Here is a 20,392-nt window from a genome sequence, read left to right as displayed (position 1 = left end):
AAAACAGGTGGGAAGAATGGAGGGTGTGTAAAACTCTCAAGTTTCTATCTGTGGAATTAAAAATTTGCAGAAGCGCGATAATCATTCCCTGATGCTGAATACCTGGCCTAAAGCAATTAAATCAGTCTCTGGCTTGTGCAAATGAGCTCCTTAACCGGAGAATCTCTGACTCCTCCTGTGCCACTGCTTTCAGTACCAAGCACCCCATGAACCCAAGAGCCACAATTTTTCCCCGTAGGGAGGGCTCACTTGAGCACTTATGCCTTCCTAGTGAGGTGAAATGCGATGGGACAGGATCTTGGCCAGGGGAGCACTGCGCCAGTCCCTCCTGCAGCCGCTCCCCAGGGCAGTGGTACCCTGCCCTGGGCAGCAAAACCCGCTCTCTGCTGCTGTTTCCATGCCGGGTCATCCCTGAGAGGATGTGGGATGCGATGTTTGTGCACTGTGATGCTTTTTATTTTCTTTGTGATCTCCAGAGCCGCTCACACCAGAATAACTCTACCTCTCCAGGTCTTTAAAGAAGTCGTGCGATGCTGAAGGGTTTTCCCTTAATGCTCAGCTCTTCGATGGTACGGTTTGCTCGTACGTCTTGGTGCGATTTCTGCAAGGATAGGAATGTCAGCATGCTAATTTTAAAGCCAGGGAAATAGAAGCATCAGAGACTATTATTTCGTAAAAAGCTCCTGATTTCAGTTTCCTTGCGCAGAACGATGACAGCCTGTTTCTGTCAGAGACACCGAGCTCCTGCAGATGACACTGACTGTAAGCGGGGTCTGAGATGTTCTGCTCATAGGGAAATGGCATTGAAAAGATCTCATTGCTGGATGCACGGACATGGAAATGTCTTAAATTAAATGCTACTGCTGAAAAACCTGTCTAATCCTTCCTTGAGATCACCAGCAGATTCCAGACCTTTAAATGTTTTGGCATATTAATTCACATATCATACTGATTTTAGCTTTTTGCTGCTAAGAAAGAAGTTTAACTACTTCTCACATCCCTTCTGCCTCCACATCTCATGGCTCCGCTTGGCCTCACCGCGTTTGGTGCTGGAGAAGAAACCAGCCTCAGCTTCAGCCACCTGCCACCCACCTGCGCAGAGATTGGGACTACGGCTGAGTGGGCCATTTTTCTATTTCCTAGGAGAAATACTCCTGATTTCCTGTTCTGCGTTTGGACTGAACTGAGATTTTCAGGAAATCCCAGCAGGGAGATACAAGAGCCAGAAAGACGCGTGCAAGAGCCACCGTCGCCCCAGGCATTGCCCCACTCACACCAGCTGCTGGGATAAAGCCTCTGACATCCCAACAAGGGCTGTAGGAACTGAGCTGCCAGCCGTTCTAAGGTGGATTATTTACCCTGGTTTATTATTTGTTACTTAGTACAATATCCATCTACAATCCTCAGTATCCATCAGGGAGCCGTGACATCTTCCCCAGTGAAAAACTAATCAAAACTAGGAATTTCTCCTTAAAATTTTTTGGCTTAACAAACCGTTATTTTCCAAGCAGCTCTGGGTGGGAGCTTTCCCCACCTCCAGGCCATTAGGGTTACGGAGAGGTCAGCGCAGAGCCGCGCTCCCTGCATTGAGACGATGCCCATCACAACAGTTCCTGAGCATCTCCCTGGATGACCCGTCACCTTTTGGCCGAAGCAGCCAGGAATTGTTTTGAGGTGCTTCTTCCTTGCTGTTGCTTAAGCTGTTCTCACTGCTACTGTCATTCTTGGAAACCAGCGGCGAAGAGCACGACCCCTCCTCACCCCGGAGCCTGGCATCGCACAGACAAAAGGAGGACACGTCCCCAACCCCTCGCAGCTTTACAAAGGCAAGAGGCAAGAGCTGAATGCAAAGGGATGGGAGGAAGAATGAGAAGACATCGCCAGTGGCTGGCGGTCTGGCCGGGGTTTTGTTAGCACCAGGAATTTTTTTAAATGATGAAGCATTTGGTGATAAGGCTTAGCTGATTCATGTCCAGGAGTAAGTCCGGTTGTGGGCCAGAAGCTGAGAAGCCTCTGTCTGTCCTTTTTTAGGTCGCTGATGTCAGGATGCTGCTCCTCAAGCAGCTGCGAGAGAGCCTGTGTTCCCAGGACGCTCCGCTCAAACCCACGCTCCCTGGGGTGAAGTGGTTAGCGTCACAAAAGAGGAGGGTGCTTGAACAGCGCCCAGAACATGTGGACATTCTGCAGAGTCAGAAATGAAGAGGTTCTGGGAGTGATCCCAGAGAGAAGAGCAGCAGTCTCCAGGCACAACCCACTGCATGTACGAGAGTTATGAGAAAATCTTTTGGAATAGAAGAGAAATAGAATACAACAGAATAGAAATAAAAATTAATAGAAATGAATAGAAATCAATATAAGAGGAAGAGGAAGGGGAAGAGGAAAGGGGAAGGGACCTACCATGATCATCCAGTCCAACTGGATGTGGAGTCAGGCGGCATCTGGGTTGAACAAGGCTTGCAGGGGCACAGGGTAGGAGCTCAGCCCTCTGGGAATCACAGGATGGTTTGGGTGGGAAGGGACCTTCAAAGCCCACCCAGCCCAACCCCCTGCCAGGAGCAGGGACATCTCCAACCACATCAGGTTGCTCACAGCCCCGGCCAACCTGGCCTGGAATGTTTCCAGGGATGGGGCATCCACCACCTCTCTGGGCAACCTGGGACAGTGTGACACCACCCTCAGTGTAAAAAATATCTTCCTTATATCCAATCTGAATCTACCTCCCTCTATTTTGAAACCATCACCCCTCGTCCTGTCACACCAGGCCCTGCTGAAGAGTCTCTCCCCACCTTTCCTGCAGCCCCCTTTGGGCACTGGGAGCCGCTCTCAGGTCTCCCCGGAGCCTCCTCTTCTCCAGGCTGAACAGCCCCAGCTCTCTCAGCCTGGCCTCACAGCAGAGCTGCTCCAGCCCTCTCAGCATCTGCGTGGCCTCCTCTGGACCCTCTCCAACAGCTCCACGTCCTTCTGATGTTGGGGGCTCCAGAGCTGGACGCAGCGCTGCAGGGGGGTCTCACCAGAGCGGGGCAGAGGGGCAGAATCCCCTCCCTCGCCCCGCTGCCCACGCTGCTGGGGTGCAGCCCAGGGTGGGGTTGGTTTCTGGGCCGCAAGGGCGCATTGCCGGCTCAGGTTGAGCTCTTTCCTGCCTTCCCCCCGTTATTTGTACACATCGCAGCCCCCGGTGCCTCCTCCTCGCTTTCTGCTGCGAGTTTGGAGGGAAAGGGACGGCGTGGAAGGGGAAGAAAACGAGAGGAGGAAACCCACGCGTCCCGGAGCATCGCCTCTTCTCCTCACATCGCATGCACCGAGAGCAGCAGGGTAAAATGAAAAATCTTATGGACCAGTAACCGGTAAAAATATAGAAAGTAGGAGTACACGGTTAGTTTTTCACAGCCAAGGGTTCAAAATTCGTCCCGGTATCGCTAGCGTGGCTGCCGAAGCCGGCGCGGGGTGATGCCCTTCGGGAAGCCTCTCGTGCCCGGTAGGTCCCGCGTGGGAAAGCGTTGGGGGACCGAGGGGGTCCCGCGGGCGGGGCTGAAAACCGCAGCCCCCACGCCAGCAGCGGGGTCGGTGGGCGCAGCCGGCGAGCGCTGCCGCCCCCCACCCCGCCACCCCCCAACCGTGCCCCGCGTCCCACGCGAGACAAAAAAAAAAAAACCCGCTGCCTCTGGGGGTCACACGGCGCTGGGTACCCGCTCCACCCGCGGGCTCCCCCTCCCCACGGGAGGTTCTCCCCCACCACCCCCCCCGGGGTTCCCCCACGCAGCGCGTTCCCGCCCCCACGCGTGAGCCATCCATTCAACCCCCCCCCCGCCGACGTCACGGAGGGCGTGACCAATAGGAGCGGCGCTACGAGCCGGCCCGGCCCGATCGGGCCACGAGCACCGCCCCACGCGGCCCCCTTAAAGGGCCCCGCCGCCGGCGGAGCGCGGCCCGTCCGCCCGTGCGCGCTCCCGAGCGATGAAGGGTCTCGTCCTGCTGCTCTGCACCGCCCTGGCCTGTGGCACCCCCACGGGAGGGCCCCCCCCGCGGGTGGCGGAGGCCGCGCTGCTGGAAGGAGGTGGGTGAAGCACGGCCCCGCGCGGGACGCGGTCGCGCGTGGGGAGGGCGGGGGAAGAGCAGGTTGGCCCGCCGAACCCTGTGCTGACCTGTCCTCCTCCACCCTTTGCAGGTGCCACCATGGCCGAGCTGCTGGAGGAGAGGCGGGAGCCGGCGCCGGCCGCGAAGCCGCAGGTCAGGTTCAACCTCCGCTCCTCGCCGGCCACCGAAGAGGACGGTTGCCCGCTCGCCATCGGCCGCCACGAGTGGCTGGAGGACTGCAAGTTCAACCTGTCCGCTAAAACCTTCTTCATCATTCACGGCTGGACGGTAAGCGCGGAGGATGCCGGCGCGGCTCGCGGCGACGCTTCGCGTTGGGTCTGAGAGCAAACTGTCCTGAAAACGTTCTCTGTCTGTAGCACAGGGGGGATTTGGGGCGATTTTTCATGATGTGAGCGCTGTAGTAGTTGTCCCAGGAGCAAAGTGACGTGGGTCGTACTTCAGAACTCCATAAAAATCACCCAACCCATCACAAGTGCCCCAGCTCACATCTGTATAACAGGAACGTGGCAAAGGGACTTTGAGATTTTTTTTTTTTCCCTAAAATCCAACTAACCAAATGCTAGGAAGGTGGCACTTGGCTTGGCACGCACGCACAGAGACTTTCTGTCGTCGTAGCTGTGTCCCCGCAGTGCTCCATAAAGCAAACGGCGGGCGGACGTTATCACACTCTCCTCTCCTGCGTTCGATGTGGCCGAGCCTGCGGCACCGGGGGACTTGTCAGCTCCGCCGGCGTTCAGGCGAACGGAGGCGCCAGGGCTGGCAAATAATTTAGCAATCCGTCAATTTCCGAGACGGCGGAGAAAAAGAGTGATAAGGTAGCAGGTAATGAACGCCTCTCCCTCCTGCCTTAAGAGGCGAGGTGGCTAATTACATCCAGAGTCTCTCAAAACCTGTTTTTCTCAGAGTGCTGAGAAGTAGTGGGGCTTGCGGAGGAGCAGCGTGCAGCTGGGGCCGAAAACGTAAATGATATACAAATAACTGTGATCTGCATCCTGCCAGCTGGAAACTGACACCTGAGCGTCTCTTCTAGATGAGCGGCATGTTCGAAACCTGGCTGGGCAGCCTGGTGTCTGCTCTTCAGGAGAGGGAGAAGGATGCCAACGTGGTCGTGGTGGACTGGCTCGCGCTTGCCCACCAGCTCTATACCGACGCCGTCAACAACACGCGGATTGTCGGGAAAAGCATCGCCAGGCTGCTGGACTGGTTGCAGGTGAGGCGAGTCAAGAACGGGCCCTGTTGTAACGCTCCGCGAGGGACTGTTGCACCAGGGAGCGGAGCGCTCACCAGCTCCAACGCTCACCGCGAGCGGGGAAGGCGCTGGTGTAATCCAAACCCCTCGGCTCGACGGAGTGACGGCTCACAGCCCCTGCGTGAGCAAGCGCTGTGGCACTTTCCTGGGAGGCGCTCTGTCCCTGTCAGATCCATGCCGTTGAAGTGGACTTCACATTTAGGAGTCCTTCCTCCTGTCTGAGCGGTGGGAACTCAGGAGCTGGGCGTTCAAAGTCAGCATTGGCTTGGCAAGAGGGTGGAAAAGGAGAAGGAGAAGGCCCATGGTGCTACGCTTGGCACTTGAGTCCACGGCCAGGACTGGGATCTGCTGGCAGCTCCTTGGAGAAGGTTGCTCCAGATGCTGCTTCAACAAATAACAGTGTAATTGGGGTTGAAACTGGGTACTGTGGTTGGGGGCAAACAAACCTCAAGTGCCATCCAACCCATTCAACTTGTACCCCTCTTGGTGAAATAAAGAACAGAGCCTGCCTCCTCCCTCCAGTCTCTTCTTAGAATTGGACTTTAGAGTCCTGCAGGTGCCTTGAAAGACAGAGGGGACAAATTATCATCTCCTTTTATTTTTTTCTCTCTTGCAGGAGAACCCACTCTTCCAGCTCGAGAACGTCCACCTGATTGGGTACAGCCTGGGCGCCCACGTTGCCGGCTTTGCTGGTAACCACGTCCATGGGACAATAGGCAGAATTACAGGCAAGTGGGTTTTTAAGCAGTCTCTTACCTTTCCTTAGCGGCAGCGAGTTTCCCCGAAGAGGCTCGTTTCCTGTGTTGCTGCGATGTTGTTTTGGGCTCGCTCGTTCAGAAATGACAAGTTTCCTACCTGTGGTGGCAGTGGGGAGCGTGGGTCTCCTCACGTGAGAAAGCGTCTTCGTTTTGAACCTCAAAGGTAGAGGTTCGAAATGAAGTTTTTCAAATGAAAAAACCTTTCAGAGGACAAACAGATCTTGAGCATGTTTGAAGTTAAATGTGGGTTCAAAACAAGTCCAGCTCAAACCCCTACTATCCAAATCCTAAGCCTCTGAGTGATGCTGGTTTTGTAATCACGGCTCATGAACTAACGGAAGTGAGAGCTTCTGGGTGCAGTTTATCCCATGGTGGGGTTCAGTCAACTCCTCATTCTGCAAGTATCTTGAACAGAGTGCTTCTGACTCCAGAGGAAAGCTGATTTCACCATGAGAGCACTTAGGGCGTGGTGGAAGGGCTTGCACTGAGCCTTCAAATGTGACACTGGCCTTAAGTATCTGTATTTGGTTTAGCAGGAAAAAAAAATCCCCATTCCCCAAGTTGGGAACATCAGGTTGAGGGTTAGGCTCAGAGGTTAACAGAAGGTCCCAAACCCATCACGGGATTGCAGATTGCAGATGCAGGGATTACCTGGCTGCTGCTTAAACTTGTATTAGTCCCTCCATATGTCCAGTCTGAAAATAGACTAAACGTCGCCAAGGCAGCTTTGGCTACCAGCAGTATCTGTGCGGTGCTGGACCTCTTCTGGTCTTTGGTTGTCTGCTGCCTCTTGAAGTGACCTAGCAAAGACCCATTGCTTCCAGCAGGCAATCTGAAGCCATCGCTGTTGAGCAAACTGGTGCTGCTACTGGGTTGTGTTGTGCCAAAACTGGCACTTCAGGACATGGCTTAGTAGGCACGGTGGTGTTAGGTTGATGGTTGGACTTGATGGTCTTTGAGGTCTCTTACAACCTTAAGATTTTATGACTCTGAAAAGTGGTATGGACATCTTCATTTGTTGCCTCAGTGAGCCCATGGTGAAGAGATCTTGGGGGTAGTATCGGCAGGGACTGTCACTATAGCACCTGCTTAGAAGGGCTGCTAGCAGCAGGTTCTCAGCTGTATTCTGTATGAAATAACCCAATTTCTTATCCGGCATCTTGGATACTGTCCTCTAACACCAGGCCTGGATCCGGCTGGCCCTATGTTCGAAGGAGTGGACCCTAGCAAGCGCCTCTCCCCCGATGATGCGAAATTTGTGGATGTCCTTCACACCTACACGAGGGAAACACTAGGCGTCAGCATTGGGATCCAGATGCCTGTAGGCCATGTTGATATCTACCCCAATGGGGGAGACTTCCAGCCTGGCTGCGGATTAAGTGACGTCTTGGGAGCAATTGCCTACGGGAGTGAGTTCTCATTACTTATTTTGCCTCTGGTCAGTATAGACTCTGCACAAATAGACTCAAGTTAATGCTGGGGGATGATCTGATTTACAAGAGAAAAAAACACGATTTTTTCCTTTGAAACTGCCTGTACTACTAGAGATAGCTGCTAGAAACTAGACTGGCTTTTAATTTTGGAGTAGCATGTTCTCACTCTAACACCTGATCATAAACTATGGTCTTCTTATGCTAGGTCTAGAATTCTCTTTGAATCTCTTTTTCTGGTAGACACTAAATGGCAAGTTCTCTTCAAGCGTCTTGCACTAACCTCTTGAATTGCTAGTGTTGGAAAAATGTTCAAGTTTGGCCACACTCAACTCATGTTGGGCTACAAAACGGCGTAGCTCGCTGTATCTTACCGGCTGCCAGGGTGACGAGTGCTTAAACAAAATGTCTCCCTTGCAACTCTGCCTCTCTAGCAATTGGCGAAGTTGTTAAATGTGAACACGAGCGGTCTGTGCACCTCTTCGTGGACTCCCTCGTGAACCAGGATAAACAAAGCTTCGCGTTTCAATGTACCGATTCCAGTCGCTTCAAGAAGGGCATCTGCCTGAGCTGCCGGAAGAACCGCTGCAGCGGCATTGGCTACAACGCCAGGAAAACACGGAACAAAAGAAACAGCAAGATGTACTTAAAAACAAGAGCTGACATGCCGTTCAAAGGTACGCTTTCATTCTTAAAAATAGCATAATCTCCTCTCCAGGAGCGGATTCCCAAAGTCAATGTTGGGAAGGACATAGAGGTGGAAGAGTAGCATCACCTCGAAGCAGCGCAGCACCAGGCATTGGGCTTTCGCTGGTACCTGGCTGCATTGCTGTCCCGTGGCATTACTGTGCTCCTTCCTCCACATAAAATTCACAGGGCTCTGGCCGTAAGGACACTGCCTTTTGAGCAGGTCTGCAGTTTAAACGTGTCATACTTGCAACCTTAGAGCAGTGTAAGGCATGGGGAGCCCTCCCAGAGTGGACCTGCTGTAGTTATTCCTGTGTAAGTGTCAATTTTCTAATCAGTAAGCGCAGGAGAAAAGCGATCGATGATCTCTCAGTGAAAGGGTCTAGCCTTTGCCAGCCAACGCTCGTTCACAAAGAGCGCTGCTAAGCAATGTTGTCTCTCCACCAAGTTGCTTCCACCTGTGCTCTCCTTGTTTCTCTCCAGTCTACCACTATCAGATGAAAATGCACGTCTTCAGCTACAAGGACGTGGGAGGGGCTGACCCCACTTTCTCCGTCACCCTTCACGGCACCAGTGGAGACTCTGAACCTCTCTCTTTAGAAATGTGAGTGAGCCGGCCTGTTGTGCTTACCTGTGTGAGAAGGCCACTGGGACTAGACAAGGTGGCATCGTTCTTTTTCCTCTGGTATTTCACCGGAGCCTAGCAGCCTCACTTCATCACCATTCAAAAAACCTTCCATCCAGTCGCTTCGTTGTAATTTATTGCTGAGGAAGCGATTTGATGTCCCCAAGTCCACTACATACTAGCCTTCATGGCTCATTGTTGAAGTGCTTTGTTTTGCTCTTCCCCTCTACCAAGTAGTCAGAAGGCACCTGTATCTCTGGAGGCATCGTTGACCTCCTTTAGCCTCTCCCAGAAGAAACATGAGGCATGAAATTCACCTTTCAGCTGTGGGAGGATGGCTGAGCCGAATACGTGATGCCCTGTACTGAACCAGCTATCCAAGCTCACTTTCTGTAGTGTAATCAGTAATTAACTGGTGACAGTTGAATGTGGATAAACTGCAAAGGGCTCTGTTTAACTTCTTGCGTGGTATGAATGAGCATCTGGCTTGCTTCCATGAGGAAGAAATGTCGTCTCTGCTTGTCTTTCAGGCTCGATGAAATTGGCCTAAATGCTACTAACACCTTCCTGGTCTATACCGAAGAAGACATGGGTGAGCTTTTAAAAATAAAGCTCACCTGGGAGGGAGCATCTCAGTCATGGTACGACCTGTGGAAAGAGCTGAAGAGCTACTGGTATCGGCCTGTGAAGTCTTCCCAGGAACTGCATATCAGGCGTATCCGTGTGAAATCCGGGGAAACGCAACAGAGGTAATGATCGTGTTAGACTGCGCGTGAGCTGACTCGAAACTTCAGTCAAAAGGAGCAATATTCAGAATCTAGCAAGAAAAGTGGGGGTTTTGGACTTAGCTGGTACCGTGAACTGTCTTTCCTCTTTGGTTCCCAGCTAGCGCTCCCTCATGGTGTAGGAGAGTGGGTTACTCACCAGCTTGAGGTTACCAACTCAATTAGCCAACTTCAAGATGGTTTAGATGGTACCTGAAGGGTTAAAGTACTGACAGTGCTAAAAATACTGAAATGTAGGTGGGCATAGCTAATTTTTGCATGCATAATGCGCTAATTTGGCACAACAAGCTAGACCTAGAACTGCAACTGGTAACACGGTGACACCCACTCCTTAAGCACTATATTGCTCCTTCTGAGATCTCTGAAATTGGAAAGCTACCTGAGCAACCCTCAAGAAGTAAAGCTGCCAAGCATGTAGCCCTGCACTCCCAAACCTTGTGTTAACGCTGTCCTGAAGGTAACCCATATCTGTCAAAGGACAGCAGTTGATATTGACAATTTCCTGCATTCCTCAGAGTTTTATAGAAGCAGCATCTGCGTATTTATCTATCCTCTGTAAGGCATTCTGCAGCCTAGTTTCTACAATTTATGAAACTAGGGTAATAGAAGCAAAGATCCCCAAATAAAATACTAAAGTGGGAAATAAAACAGCCACTCAAGAGGCTAATGGCGTATCAAGATGCTCCACAGGAAGGATCAAATCAAACAGCTTGTCCTAGAATTAGCTGCAATCCATATTACATGTTATTTTTTATCACGGAGACAAGAGGCGCCTTCTCTTGACTTCTGGTTCCTCGTCCTAGATTTGCTTTCTGTGTGGAGGATTCCCAGCTAACCAGTATATCTCCTGGTAAAGAGCTCTGGTTTGTGAAGTGCCCGGCGGAGTGGCAGAAAAGGTAGGGAAATTCAGCTAAGAGAAATCCTGTCTGATGTATGTGGCTGTGCTGGGATGAGTGGAGCCTTTTTTTTTTTTGTTGTTGTTCTTTTGTGTAGACTCCTAGAACCTCTTTTTCTTAAAAAAAAAAAAGTTAATAAATTCTAGCCCAAGATTCCCAGCTACTAGACTTAATTTTCACGTATGCCTTAACTATCACTAACTACGTGATATCATCATCACTTCTCTTCTTGGTTTGTGATCTTGTACCTTTGCATTCTTACTACCACACTGGTATAAAACAATCCTTCAGCCTAAAGAACGTAGACAGGTTCTTGCTGTCATGGTAGATGCTAAAAATGAGGTGCTACCAATACCCCAAATCTGTGCAGTAGCGAAGAGCTAATTAGAGGCATCTGTTAACTACTCTGTGAAACAGAGGAAAGCAGGGTGTGCAGGGGATTGCCTCAAAGATGGTTTCAGCCTGGCAGAAGATCGTGAGCTGGCAAGGAATTTTCTTGATTAAAGATGCAGCTGAGGACTTGCCATGGTGTTCCAGTAGTGACTCCTACGGCTTCATCTCCTGCTGCACTAATCTCTTCGGATTCAGGAGAGTGCAAAACTCAGCCGTTGCCAGAGCATCTCAGCCCTGCTTGACCTCTGGGGGACTTCCCAGACACCTAGGATCAGTCCTCAGAGCAATGACTTCCCGTAAGTCTGGTCCTAACAGTGACAGCTTGATTGCTTCAGGTTGCCTCTAGTCATGTTCTGAATCAATCCCTGCTCGTTTGACCGAATGATAGCTTCCTTCAGGTGAAGCCCAGCCTTTTGGCCTCTCTTAAACTTCCACGTGTAACCCTAGAGCTTTGTCACTTTCTAATCCGGAAACGAAGCGCTTATTAGGGCTAGCAGAGCCCTCCTGGGCGGCCGAGCTCAGCTTGGCAACGCGAGCTGGGACCGTTCCAGGTTGGGCAGAAACCATCAAAGCTGTGCTACTGCCATAGCAAACAACGCTGTGAATGAAACCTGTGCCTCTGCCACAGGTTGTGAAAGATCAGGTAAATATTCCTGATAGGTTCAATAAAAGGCCGTTTTGATGTGCTACTCAGTAACCCCCATAAAACAGAATTGCTGGCAGATGTGCCCTTCCTGCTCGCTCATGGAGAACAGCGTTTGCACGAGGCAGAGGAGCAGCCCTGAGCTCCGAAACGTTATGGTGTCCCCGCGATCACAGGCTGTTCAGCCCTCCATTCCTGCCAAGTCCCTGGGAGGTTGTAGTTCCCTACCTGCAGACCGAGCCTGCAAACATCTGCCCACCCTGAGTGGCTCTGAGCAGGCAGAGTCAAGCGTCCAGACCTGTAATTTCAGTTTGCAGCCTACTCGCCCGCCTCGTGTCTGCTTCAGGCTCTCCTTGAGTACCCGCTGGGAAAAGTGTGGCTTTGACAGAATAAAACACCAACCTGCACTGTCTAAACCTGTTCTTGGTGTTCCAGAGCTTCTGAGGAATTACTTATTACTCCTCTTAACTTCTGCATTTAACCAGGTTGGGGGTTTTGTTTTTTTTTTTCTTTCCCAGATCTGTCTCAAATTTGCTCTGAAGACTTCTCTAAAGACACACAACTGAACAACCCAGATGCGTGAAGACCACACAGGTAGCAAGATGCTCTGGCAAAAATCTGGCTTGGTAGCACTTAAAGCTCCTCAGGACAAACATCTTGGATCAGATGCAAGAAACTGAGGAGCAATCGATGGACTTAAAGTAACTCAAACTACATTTTCCCTTCCACAAGGAGCCTGGTTTGTGCATTTAACCTTACCTTGACCTGTTACGTGCTGCATTTCCTGCCCTGCTCCCATTAACCAAGATGGTGGATGAGATCTTCACAGATCTAGACCTCAGCAATGATCTTCTGGTCTGCCTGCCAGTGGAGTTGAGAAGATAACCATGCTAACTTGCCCAACCAGACTACCAGTGGCAGTGCTGCCAAGAACAAATTTGCATCTCGTGTAGGAGTTACCGTAGGTCCACTAGCGCTGTGGGAAGACGAGACCAGCACAGGTCAAGCGCATAGGGTTGTTCAGGGGAGGGATGGGGATAAGCACAATGCCACTTAACTTCAAGTTGTCCTTTGCTTGCCTTAAAAATTAAGCTGTTCTGTGTCAGGCTGATACTGAAATCTCTCTATATTACCTTAGAAGAAGGTAGTGCTCCGTCCTTGCTGTCCCTGGGGTAGAACAGGGTCCAGACAGCAGGCAATGGGGGTTGGCAGCTCCTCCTTGCTCCCCAGTCAGTGTGTGCAGCGGGACTGCCCGGCCCCGGGTGTTCTTCTCTTTGCAAGAGGCAAAGCTGCCCTTCTACTGACCGTAGGGGAGGAGGAGCTTGGCACCGGTCCTATCAGCTACTGAGGACATGTTCGCCTCTGCTCAGATGCTGTTGTAGTACTGGTGCGTACCTAAAACCTTATTTTTGTGCAAAATATTTAACTGAGCCAAACGGATGACATCCTACCCTCATTGCCACGACGCCTCGGTTGGATTCCCAGGTGAACTTGGCCTTTCTCTGAGTTTGACTCAGAGTGGACCTTGTCAGAGGTGAATTAGATTTTTTTTTTCTTTCTTCTTTTTGGAAGGAGACTCTGTGTAACAGCTCTTGAACTTTTGGCATGCAGAAAGGCAATCGCAACAAATGGTGTTGCCGCGTGGTGCACCGAGTTCCGAAGGCTTAGCAAGTCCTTCTGCAGCCTGCAATTCTCTGAATTGCTATAGAGCTTCAATCCAACCAAAGCAAGCGCATTTGGAGAGTTGTTTTTTTTTTTTTTTTTTTTTTTTTCCCCCCAAAGGTTTTAATGCAAAGGCTTCAATAACTGAAGCCTTTGGTAAGTATCTGTGACTTGTCACCATGCCATGCTTACAGTGGTTTCAAAGCCCTGTTTGTATATTGTGGTTTTTGTACTACTTAAAACATAATTTATTTCTCATATTGTACATATGTAAAGTTTTAAACACTTTGGTTTTGAGTAACAGTTTTTATAAGCCTTAAGACAAAAAAAAATAAAGGGCTTTGTAAAAATCAGTGAAGCCTTGTTACTGATGTTCCAGAAGCTTTGCCGTGCCTTGCCAAAACTGCAGCATATGGCCATCTTGTCCCTCTCCTGCTGGTCACCGAGACCAGCAGAAAGAGGACATGAAGGCGGAGTGGCGGCCAGGTCGGTGCTGGCGCGTAGGTGACTTCACCCTGCGCCCTCCTTCCGCGTCCTCTCCGGGCTGCGTTGACAAGGTTGGTGCGTTCCCTGCACCCTCACACCACCCCGTGCCGTCGGCAATGGAGCAGAGTCCCCTTCCATCTCCTCCTGTGTTGCAGCTCCTGAGATGCCCATCGTGCAACATCACCATTTTATTTCTAGCCCGAGCCAAGCCGTGAGACCACGATTTCAACAGTGCCCAAGGGATCGTGTGTGTGTGTGTGTGTATATATATATATAATTTTTTTTGGCAGAGTGACTATCACTAAATAAAAATCCCTGTCTGGGTAGCGGTAGCAGGGTTTTCTGTCTGCCCCTTCCCCACAATGGCTATAAGGCACGTTCAGCATGGGATACTGCCCAAAACATTAATTTTTCTATCCCACTCTGTTTTCTTTCAGCCATAGTGATGCCACTTTTGGCTGGGGGAAAACACATTTTTGTTACTTGCTCTGTACAGGTATTGCAGTGAATTTGGAAAGACCAGTGCTGCTGTGCCAGGCTAGCCAGGACAAGTTTGGACAAACTCCCTCTTCTCTATTAACTTCCTGCATTAATGCTTTTTTCCTCCATTGAACGTCATTTTTTTTTTTTCCTCCTGAAATGTTTCACCTCTGCCTGACTTCAATAGTTAGCCCATTAGTGAATACTTTTCAGAAATTTGATTGCTAGCGGAGGTTTTCCCAACTGTTGTGCCATCCGATTTAAGGAAACCTTTCTGTGCTTCGCCTGTCTGTGACACGCGTTGGCGGCACAAATCCAGCGGCCGCAGAGGGACTTTTGCAATTATGTGAGTACCGCCAAGCTGTGGAAGGTTTACATGAAATCACTTTGTTAACCTTTTCCTGTGAAAAGCCCAGCAATGGGCTGGACCACGTGGAAAACTACTTCTGTAGATTTGGTGGAGCGATGGGGAAGGCTGTTGGATGCTCCTAGCCCACCCCAGTTATTCTGCAGCCTTGGCCTTGAGGTTTTTTTTCTGTTGTGTTCCTGTGGGGCTACCTTCCACCTCGTGCAAAGAGGAGGGGGACACTGACACCAGAAGTCATTCCAGATAGCTGGGACTTATGTTTTTTGGCGTGCTACCCCCTTGGATGCAGCTGCAGCGCAAGGGCTGGTGCCTCTCACAGGGTGATTCTCCCGCAGGGACAAGCAGGGGCTGGCCCCTTTCACATCCAGCTGCTCCCTACAAGGGAAAGGATGAGGAATACAAGCGAATGAATTTAGGATCGGCACAGCAGGCACTCCCTCCCTACCCAAATTTGTGCCAGGCAGAGCTAAGGCTGTAGGCTGGACCTGCCGTGGGGCTGACCCTGTGCTCTCAGCCGCCTGGCATCCCTCTCCCCTCCCCCAGATTTATCCAGGATGGGCTTTTTCACTCCATTCAGGTCCCACCAAAGGTCAGGCTGTGTCTCCGGAGGAACAATATGCCCCGCACGGGGAATGCTTTACAACCCAGCTGGGCCTGCCCCAGCGCCCGCCAGCCGCGGCGATCAGGCCACTTCACCAAGCACATCCCGGCATCCCTGCTTTTGAAGGGAAGTTGAATGTAAAGCGCTTGGAGTTTGTTTCTCCTCCATTTCCCTTGGCCGGTGCTGTAAGACCCCGAGTGGGTCGGCAAAAGTCCCTGACACGGGAGATGCTGGCTGTCTCACCTAGACAGTTTCCAAGCTACAAAAAGTCCAGGCAGAATAAATTCAATGCAATTGTGTTTGGGAAGAGAAAGACCACCCACTTCATTCAGGAACAAGGACAACACATTCCTTGCCAGCTTCCCATGCTGAAATAACGAGGCAGCCCTGCTCCACCAGGTAAAGCTGTTCAGTGGTCGCCCAAACCAGCCTCACTGAAGATGACCGCCACTATCCAAGAAACCCAAGATGTTGCTCCTCAGCCCGCGATAACGAGTTGTAATTTTACGCCCGTTCAGACGCTGACATTCCAACATAAATTATACAGCTCATTGCCTTCCCGGTGATCCTGTCCAGCCCAGCAGCAAACACAAAGAGTCTGGCAACTCCTGCAAATCCGTGCAAAAGTATTGGGAGACCTCATGCTGCCCAGAGGGATGGGTAAAGCTGCTTGACCCAGAGCTGACCCAGCTTTAAAACAAAAAATCAGGTCACTTTGTATTGCTCAATTATTTTTTTTTTCCTATCTATCTCTGTCCTTTCTATTCTAGGTTGTTTTGCAGCTGTTTCACAAAGCTTTAGGATGTTGATGGCAAACCGTATAAAGAAGACACGAAGTGCAAACATTCAGAATCCTTTTCTTCTGACATGACTTGCAATAAGATTGAAAAACGAGAAAGGGGACCAATAAAATAAGGCTTTCCAGGCTATGCTGCTCCAACTCCCCTAGCTAGCCATCCTAATTATTGCAAACAGGCAAACCGGCTCAGACAAAGTCAGAAATGACACAAGACTTGGACCAAACCTTAAGGCAAATCTGGCTGATTTTTTTTTTTTTTTCCTCCTCTCCATATGGCTTTCCATATCCTGTTTTTGGCTGAAAACAGACATATCCTACCAAATTATGAAGAGAAAGGCCACATGCAGCTTAGCTGGAGCTAAGCAAGTTTGCAGAAACAATCTTACTCCCATGCCATAAAATCTGCAGACGTTAATGAGAAGATGATCCTTGCTCTGCAGATCTCTGTGAAACAGCCAGATCTGTCGGTTCTTTGAATAACCCATTAAAGAAACACCCACGGAAAAGCTGGATTATAGGTTATTCCTGCATTGCAGTGGAAGGAACTTCCAATGACAAACCTCAAAATATCAGTTGGGTAATAAAGCTTGAAATCTCTCTCTCTAAATTTCAGAATGGTGGAGCTGGCTGGTTTACTGATGACGAAGGTTACTCAGAAAGCTTTCTGCTCGCTCTACAAAGAGTTTATTAATGTGGACTTTACTGTTGAGGAAGATGAATTCATGTGATAGTCATCACTAACCTGCACCGCCGCGAATAACGTTGGAGCACAGACCAGGGAAGGCAGGGAGCGAGATCAGCACGGCTCCGCTTTCCGTGCTGATCCCCGGTGCGTTAACATGCAAGCAACCAAAACACAAACACAACCGAATCAACCGATAGCACAAGAAGAATAACAGCTTCGCCTCTGGTGTGCTCCACAAGTCAGCGACAGAGACAAACCCCAGATGCGTTGACCTTGGATAACCGCTCAGCACGCACACCAGAAGGGTGCACGGTCTTCTCTTCCAAGTGGTTTTCATGCACAGAAAAATAATTTAAGAGTTTCTTTTGCTTACTGAAGCTTTCTTCTACTTCCTCAACCTGGTCTAGTATCTTCTACAGTCCCCATATAATATGCCAGAAGGTGAAGGAAACTGAAAATTAAAAGGGAGAGGAGGACACTCCTAATGACTGTCATGGTAGAACATCTACTCTCAGGAAAGACACAGCACACTTACATACTGTACATATTTGCCTTAACGATTTCCGTAAGCAAAGCTGCAAAAACAGGGACACGTTAGCTTTTCTGCAAGTTGTGTGTGCAAAGTGTCCTCCTGGCTGAGAAGGTGGTCACTCCAGAGCCCTCGTCTCAAGAGCTCTGACCAGCTGCTTTCATGAAAGGTCATGTTCACCCGCCAGGACACTGCTTGGTAGGACACGCACACCGAACACACCCAAGCACGCGCACAAGTCTTTCAGCTCGCTTCCCTTTGAAATCTGCAGGAGCTTTTCCTTGGACTTAAGCAGAGGTTTGGGTGGGTTTTAACCCACGGAGGGATGCTGGTCCAGGAAGGTGGCAGAAGATGACCTGTTGCTGAAGTGCCCTGGTGAGGAGCACGCTCTGCACTTCGCAAGATTGGCTGCAAGAGCTGTAAATTTAGAAAAAATAAACTTCGTAGACATTTTGTTTTTCCTGTTTCTTCTTCCCATCAACCTCAGTTACTGGCCTACATTCCTGTCTGAAGTCCAAGACACATGCTGCCTCCAAGCCAGCTCCAGTAACGACATCAAAGCCCTGACCGAGACTGATGCTGCGTTCTGGCCAACAGCTACTTAGCCGGACACAATGAACTTGATATCTAGTGCATCTTTATAAAGCTGAGCCAAAAGAAGCTCTGGTGTTTCAGTTTGATCCAAAGATCCTCAGTTAACTTCTGCTGATCTGTAACATGATTTTAATGTTCCTTGAAGTTGTTTCCCCGTCCTCACTGGAAGACCATGAGAAATAAATGGAAAAACCTGCCAACTATGTGGGAGAAGCAATGAAGCTGATCGTATAAATGAAATGCTGTCAAATGATTAAGGAAAAAAACAGGAAAAAACAAACAAAAAAAACCCCAACCTCATCAGTGTTTCCTTTTCTTCTAGTCCCATTACAAGTTATTAAGTAGTGGGGGGAGGTGAGGACAAAATCAAATAGGCTTATGATATTTACATAGATATTATCTCCTTAAGATAATAATCACTTATACTGGAAATAACTGGGACAGGATAAAGTACCCAGAGAAATTTTCCACTCTTCCACTTATGCCAAAACTGTACGTTTAAAAAAAAAAAACACCTCATTTTGATGAACACCATGTTAATTCAAATCACATCCTGTACAGGCCACTGGAACCAAAGCCAAGCTCTGCTGTTCATCATCAGTTTCCAGAAACCATATAGAAGCCACTTTTTAAGTTAATTCTGCATAATCACAACTCCTCTCACCTTGCACCTTGTGCAAGTCAACCTGCACCCATGTTTCTCCAGCTGCACCCAGGGGTTGGCTCCCACCCGCAAGCTGCTGCCTCTCCCCAGTAGATCCATATTAATGTTCCTCACAGCTTTTTCTGCCAAGCTTTAAAAGAATCGCCCTCTTCCACCCCTGCCTATGTTTGGAGAAACAGTGATCCCACACTTGTCCTCCAAAGGCTCAATATCTATGCCCAATTATTAGTTGAAGAAGTAAAAAATCCAATGGCTGCCGGTGCAATCCCACCAGCAGTGCCATGGCTAGGGTCACCCGTAGGGACAACTCCCCCTCCAATCCCAAGTCCAAGTCCAAGCCCAAACCCACTTTTCCTTCCACCTTCTCTGTTTCCCGTTACTTACTGGCTTTTAACCCATCTCCACCATGAAGTTATGCACCATCTCTGTGGCTCAACCTCACCACTCCCAACCCAGCCACCGACAACGCCACTACCCAGAAGGTTCTTCCCACCACTGTTGCTGAGAAGCAACCTCACAGCACCAAGCTCAGCCAAGGACAAACTACATTTCAGCTCTTTCCAAAGCTCAGACAATATCCTGAGCTCCTCCTCATCTTCTTCCCATGTGCTCCGGCTGGATCTCCTGAAAGACTTGGAGCCCTCTCCCGTTCGTTACCTGAGGAATGGCCAGGTGTAGAAGACTATCCAGGGCAAGCTTTGAAGTACCTGAGGATGAGTTACTCTCACCCTGGAGCAGAAATGCCCCTCATGGCCCCAGTAACACCTGGGGTAAGATGAGCAATGCCATTGCCTTAGTGAGGGGAGAGTGTGTAGGTGAGTTCCTGTGTCTGTGCACCTCCAGAGCCATGCATCAAAGCAGCTGAGATCCGGGAAGTGACTTTAGAAGGTTTGTCCTTAAACAGTGATGGAGGACAGCTCACTCCAGCCAGGCCACCACCTGCTCCCTGCCATAACCCTTGGGCACTGGCAAGGCTGGAGGAGATGCAGCCCTTAGTTCTGCTTGTGCAGAGGCACCTGGAGCTTGATCTTCTCAATCTGCATCCTCTCCTTGGACTTTTCAGGAGATGCACAGCTAGGAACCCCTCCTCACTTGCATCCTTGTCATGGTTTTGTTGGTGAGGGGGGGCCTAAGGTGGCAGCTTCTGTACGAAACTGCTAGAAGTCGCTCCCCTTTGTTCAGGGGACTCGGCCGGGCCTAGGGCGGACCCACTGCTGGCCAAGGCCAAGCCAATTGGTAGCAGAATGTCCCGTGATAACGCCTCTGCGATAACGTATTTACGAAGGGGAAAACAGAAAAAAAAAAGAGAGGAGAGAAGATGTGAAGAAGCTGAGCGGGGGCAGAGGCGCAGAGGGGGAGGAGCAGGCCTCATGGGCCTTGCAGGCCTCACCCTCTGGCCTCCCGCTGGGCAGCCGGCTGGGCCCGACTCGGCCCGGCCTGGCTGCAAGAAGTGCAGAGGAGATGAGAAGTGAATAAGATGTAAAAAAAAAAGATCCTGAGAGACATCTACCAGCCTGTTGTGAGGAACGGCTGCAGACGCCAAGGTCAGTTCAGAAGGAGGGGGAGGAGTAATGTGGCTCCTGGCCAAGATTCCCCTGCAGCCTGTGGTGACGACCATGGTGGAGCAGGTTGTCCCCCTGCAGCCCATGGAGGTCCACGGAGGAGCAGAGATCCACCTGCAGCCCGGGGAGGACCCCGTACTAGGGGAGGTGGATGCCTGAAGGAGGCTGTGGCCCGTGGAGGGCCCGCTGGGACAGCTGTTCTGGAGGGACTGCACCCCGTGGAAGAGATGACCCACGCCGGAGCAGTTCCACAAAGGACTGTGGCGTAGGGGTGGGACCCCACAACGCAGCAGGGGAGGAATGTGAGGAGTTCTTTCCCCAACCATGAAGCAGCGGCGTGAAACAACACGTGATGAACTGACCACAACCCCCATTCCCTCTTCCCCCCTGTGCCGCTCGGGA

At 50.4% G+C, this 20,392-nt stretch overlaps 1 protein-coding gene across 1 annotated transcript; it reads left to right on the top strand.

Annotated features, from left to right (window-relative positions):
* Positions 1 to 3,924: 3,924 nt before the first annotated feature.
* LIPG (lipase G, endothelial type) lies at positions 3,925 to 13,576 on the top strand. Its single transcript, XM_086770247.1, has 10 exons — positions 3,925 to 4,054; positions 4,166 to 4,362; positions 5,126 to 5,305; positions 5,961 to 6,072; positions 7,287 to 7,511; positions 7,967 to 8,209; positions 8,703 to 8,823; positions 9,375 to 9,593; positions 10,433 to 10,525; positions 12,080 to 13,576. The coding sequence occupies exons 1-10, from the start codon at positions 3,955 to 3,957 to the stop codon at positions 12,099 to 12,101; spliced, it is 1,512 nt and encodes a 503-aa protein (XP_086626373.1). The 5' UTR covers positions 3,925 to 3,954; the 3' UTR covers positions 12,102 to 13,576.
* The last annotated feature ends 6,816 nt before the right edge of the window (positions 13,577 to 20,392 follow it).

The sequence above is a fragment of the Chlamydotis macqueenii genome, chromosome Z (genome assembly GCF_036417535.1).
Source record: "Chlamydotis macqueenii isolate bChlMac1 chromosome Z, bChlMac1.mat, whole genome shotgun sequence".
NCBI lineage: Eukaryota > Metazoa > Chordata > Aves > Otidiformes > Otididae > Chlamydotis > Chlamydotis macqueenii.
Note: the sequence above shows the minus strand (reverse complement) of the source record. Positions and strands in the feature narration are given on the sequence as shown.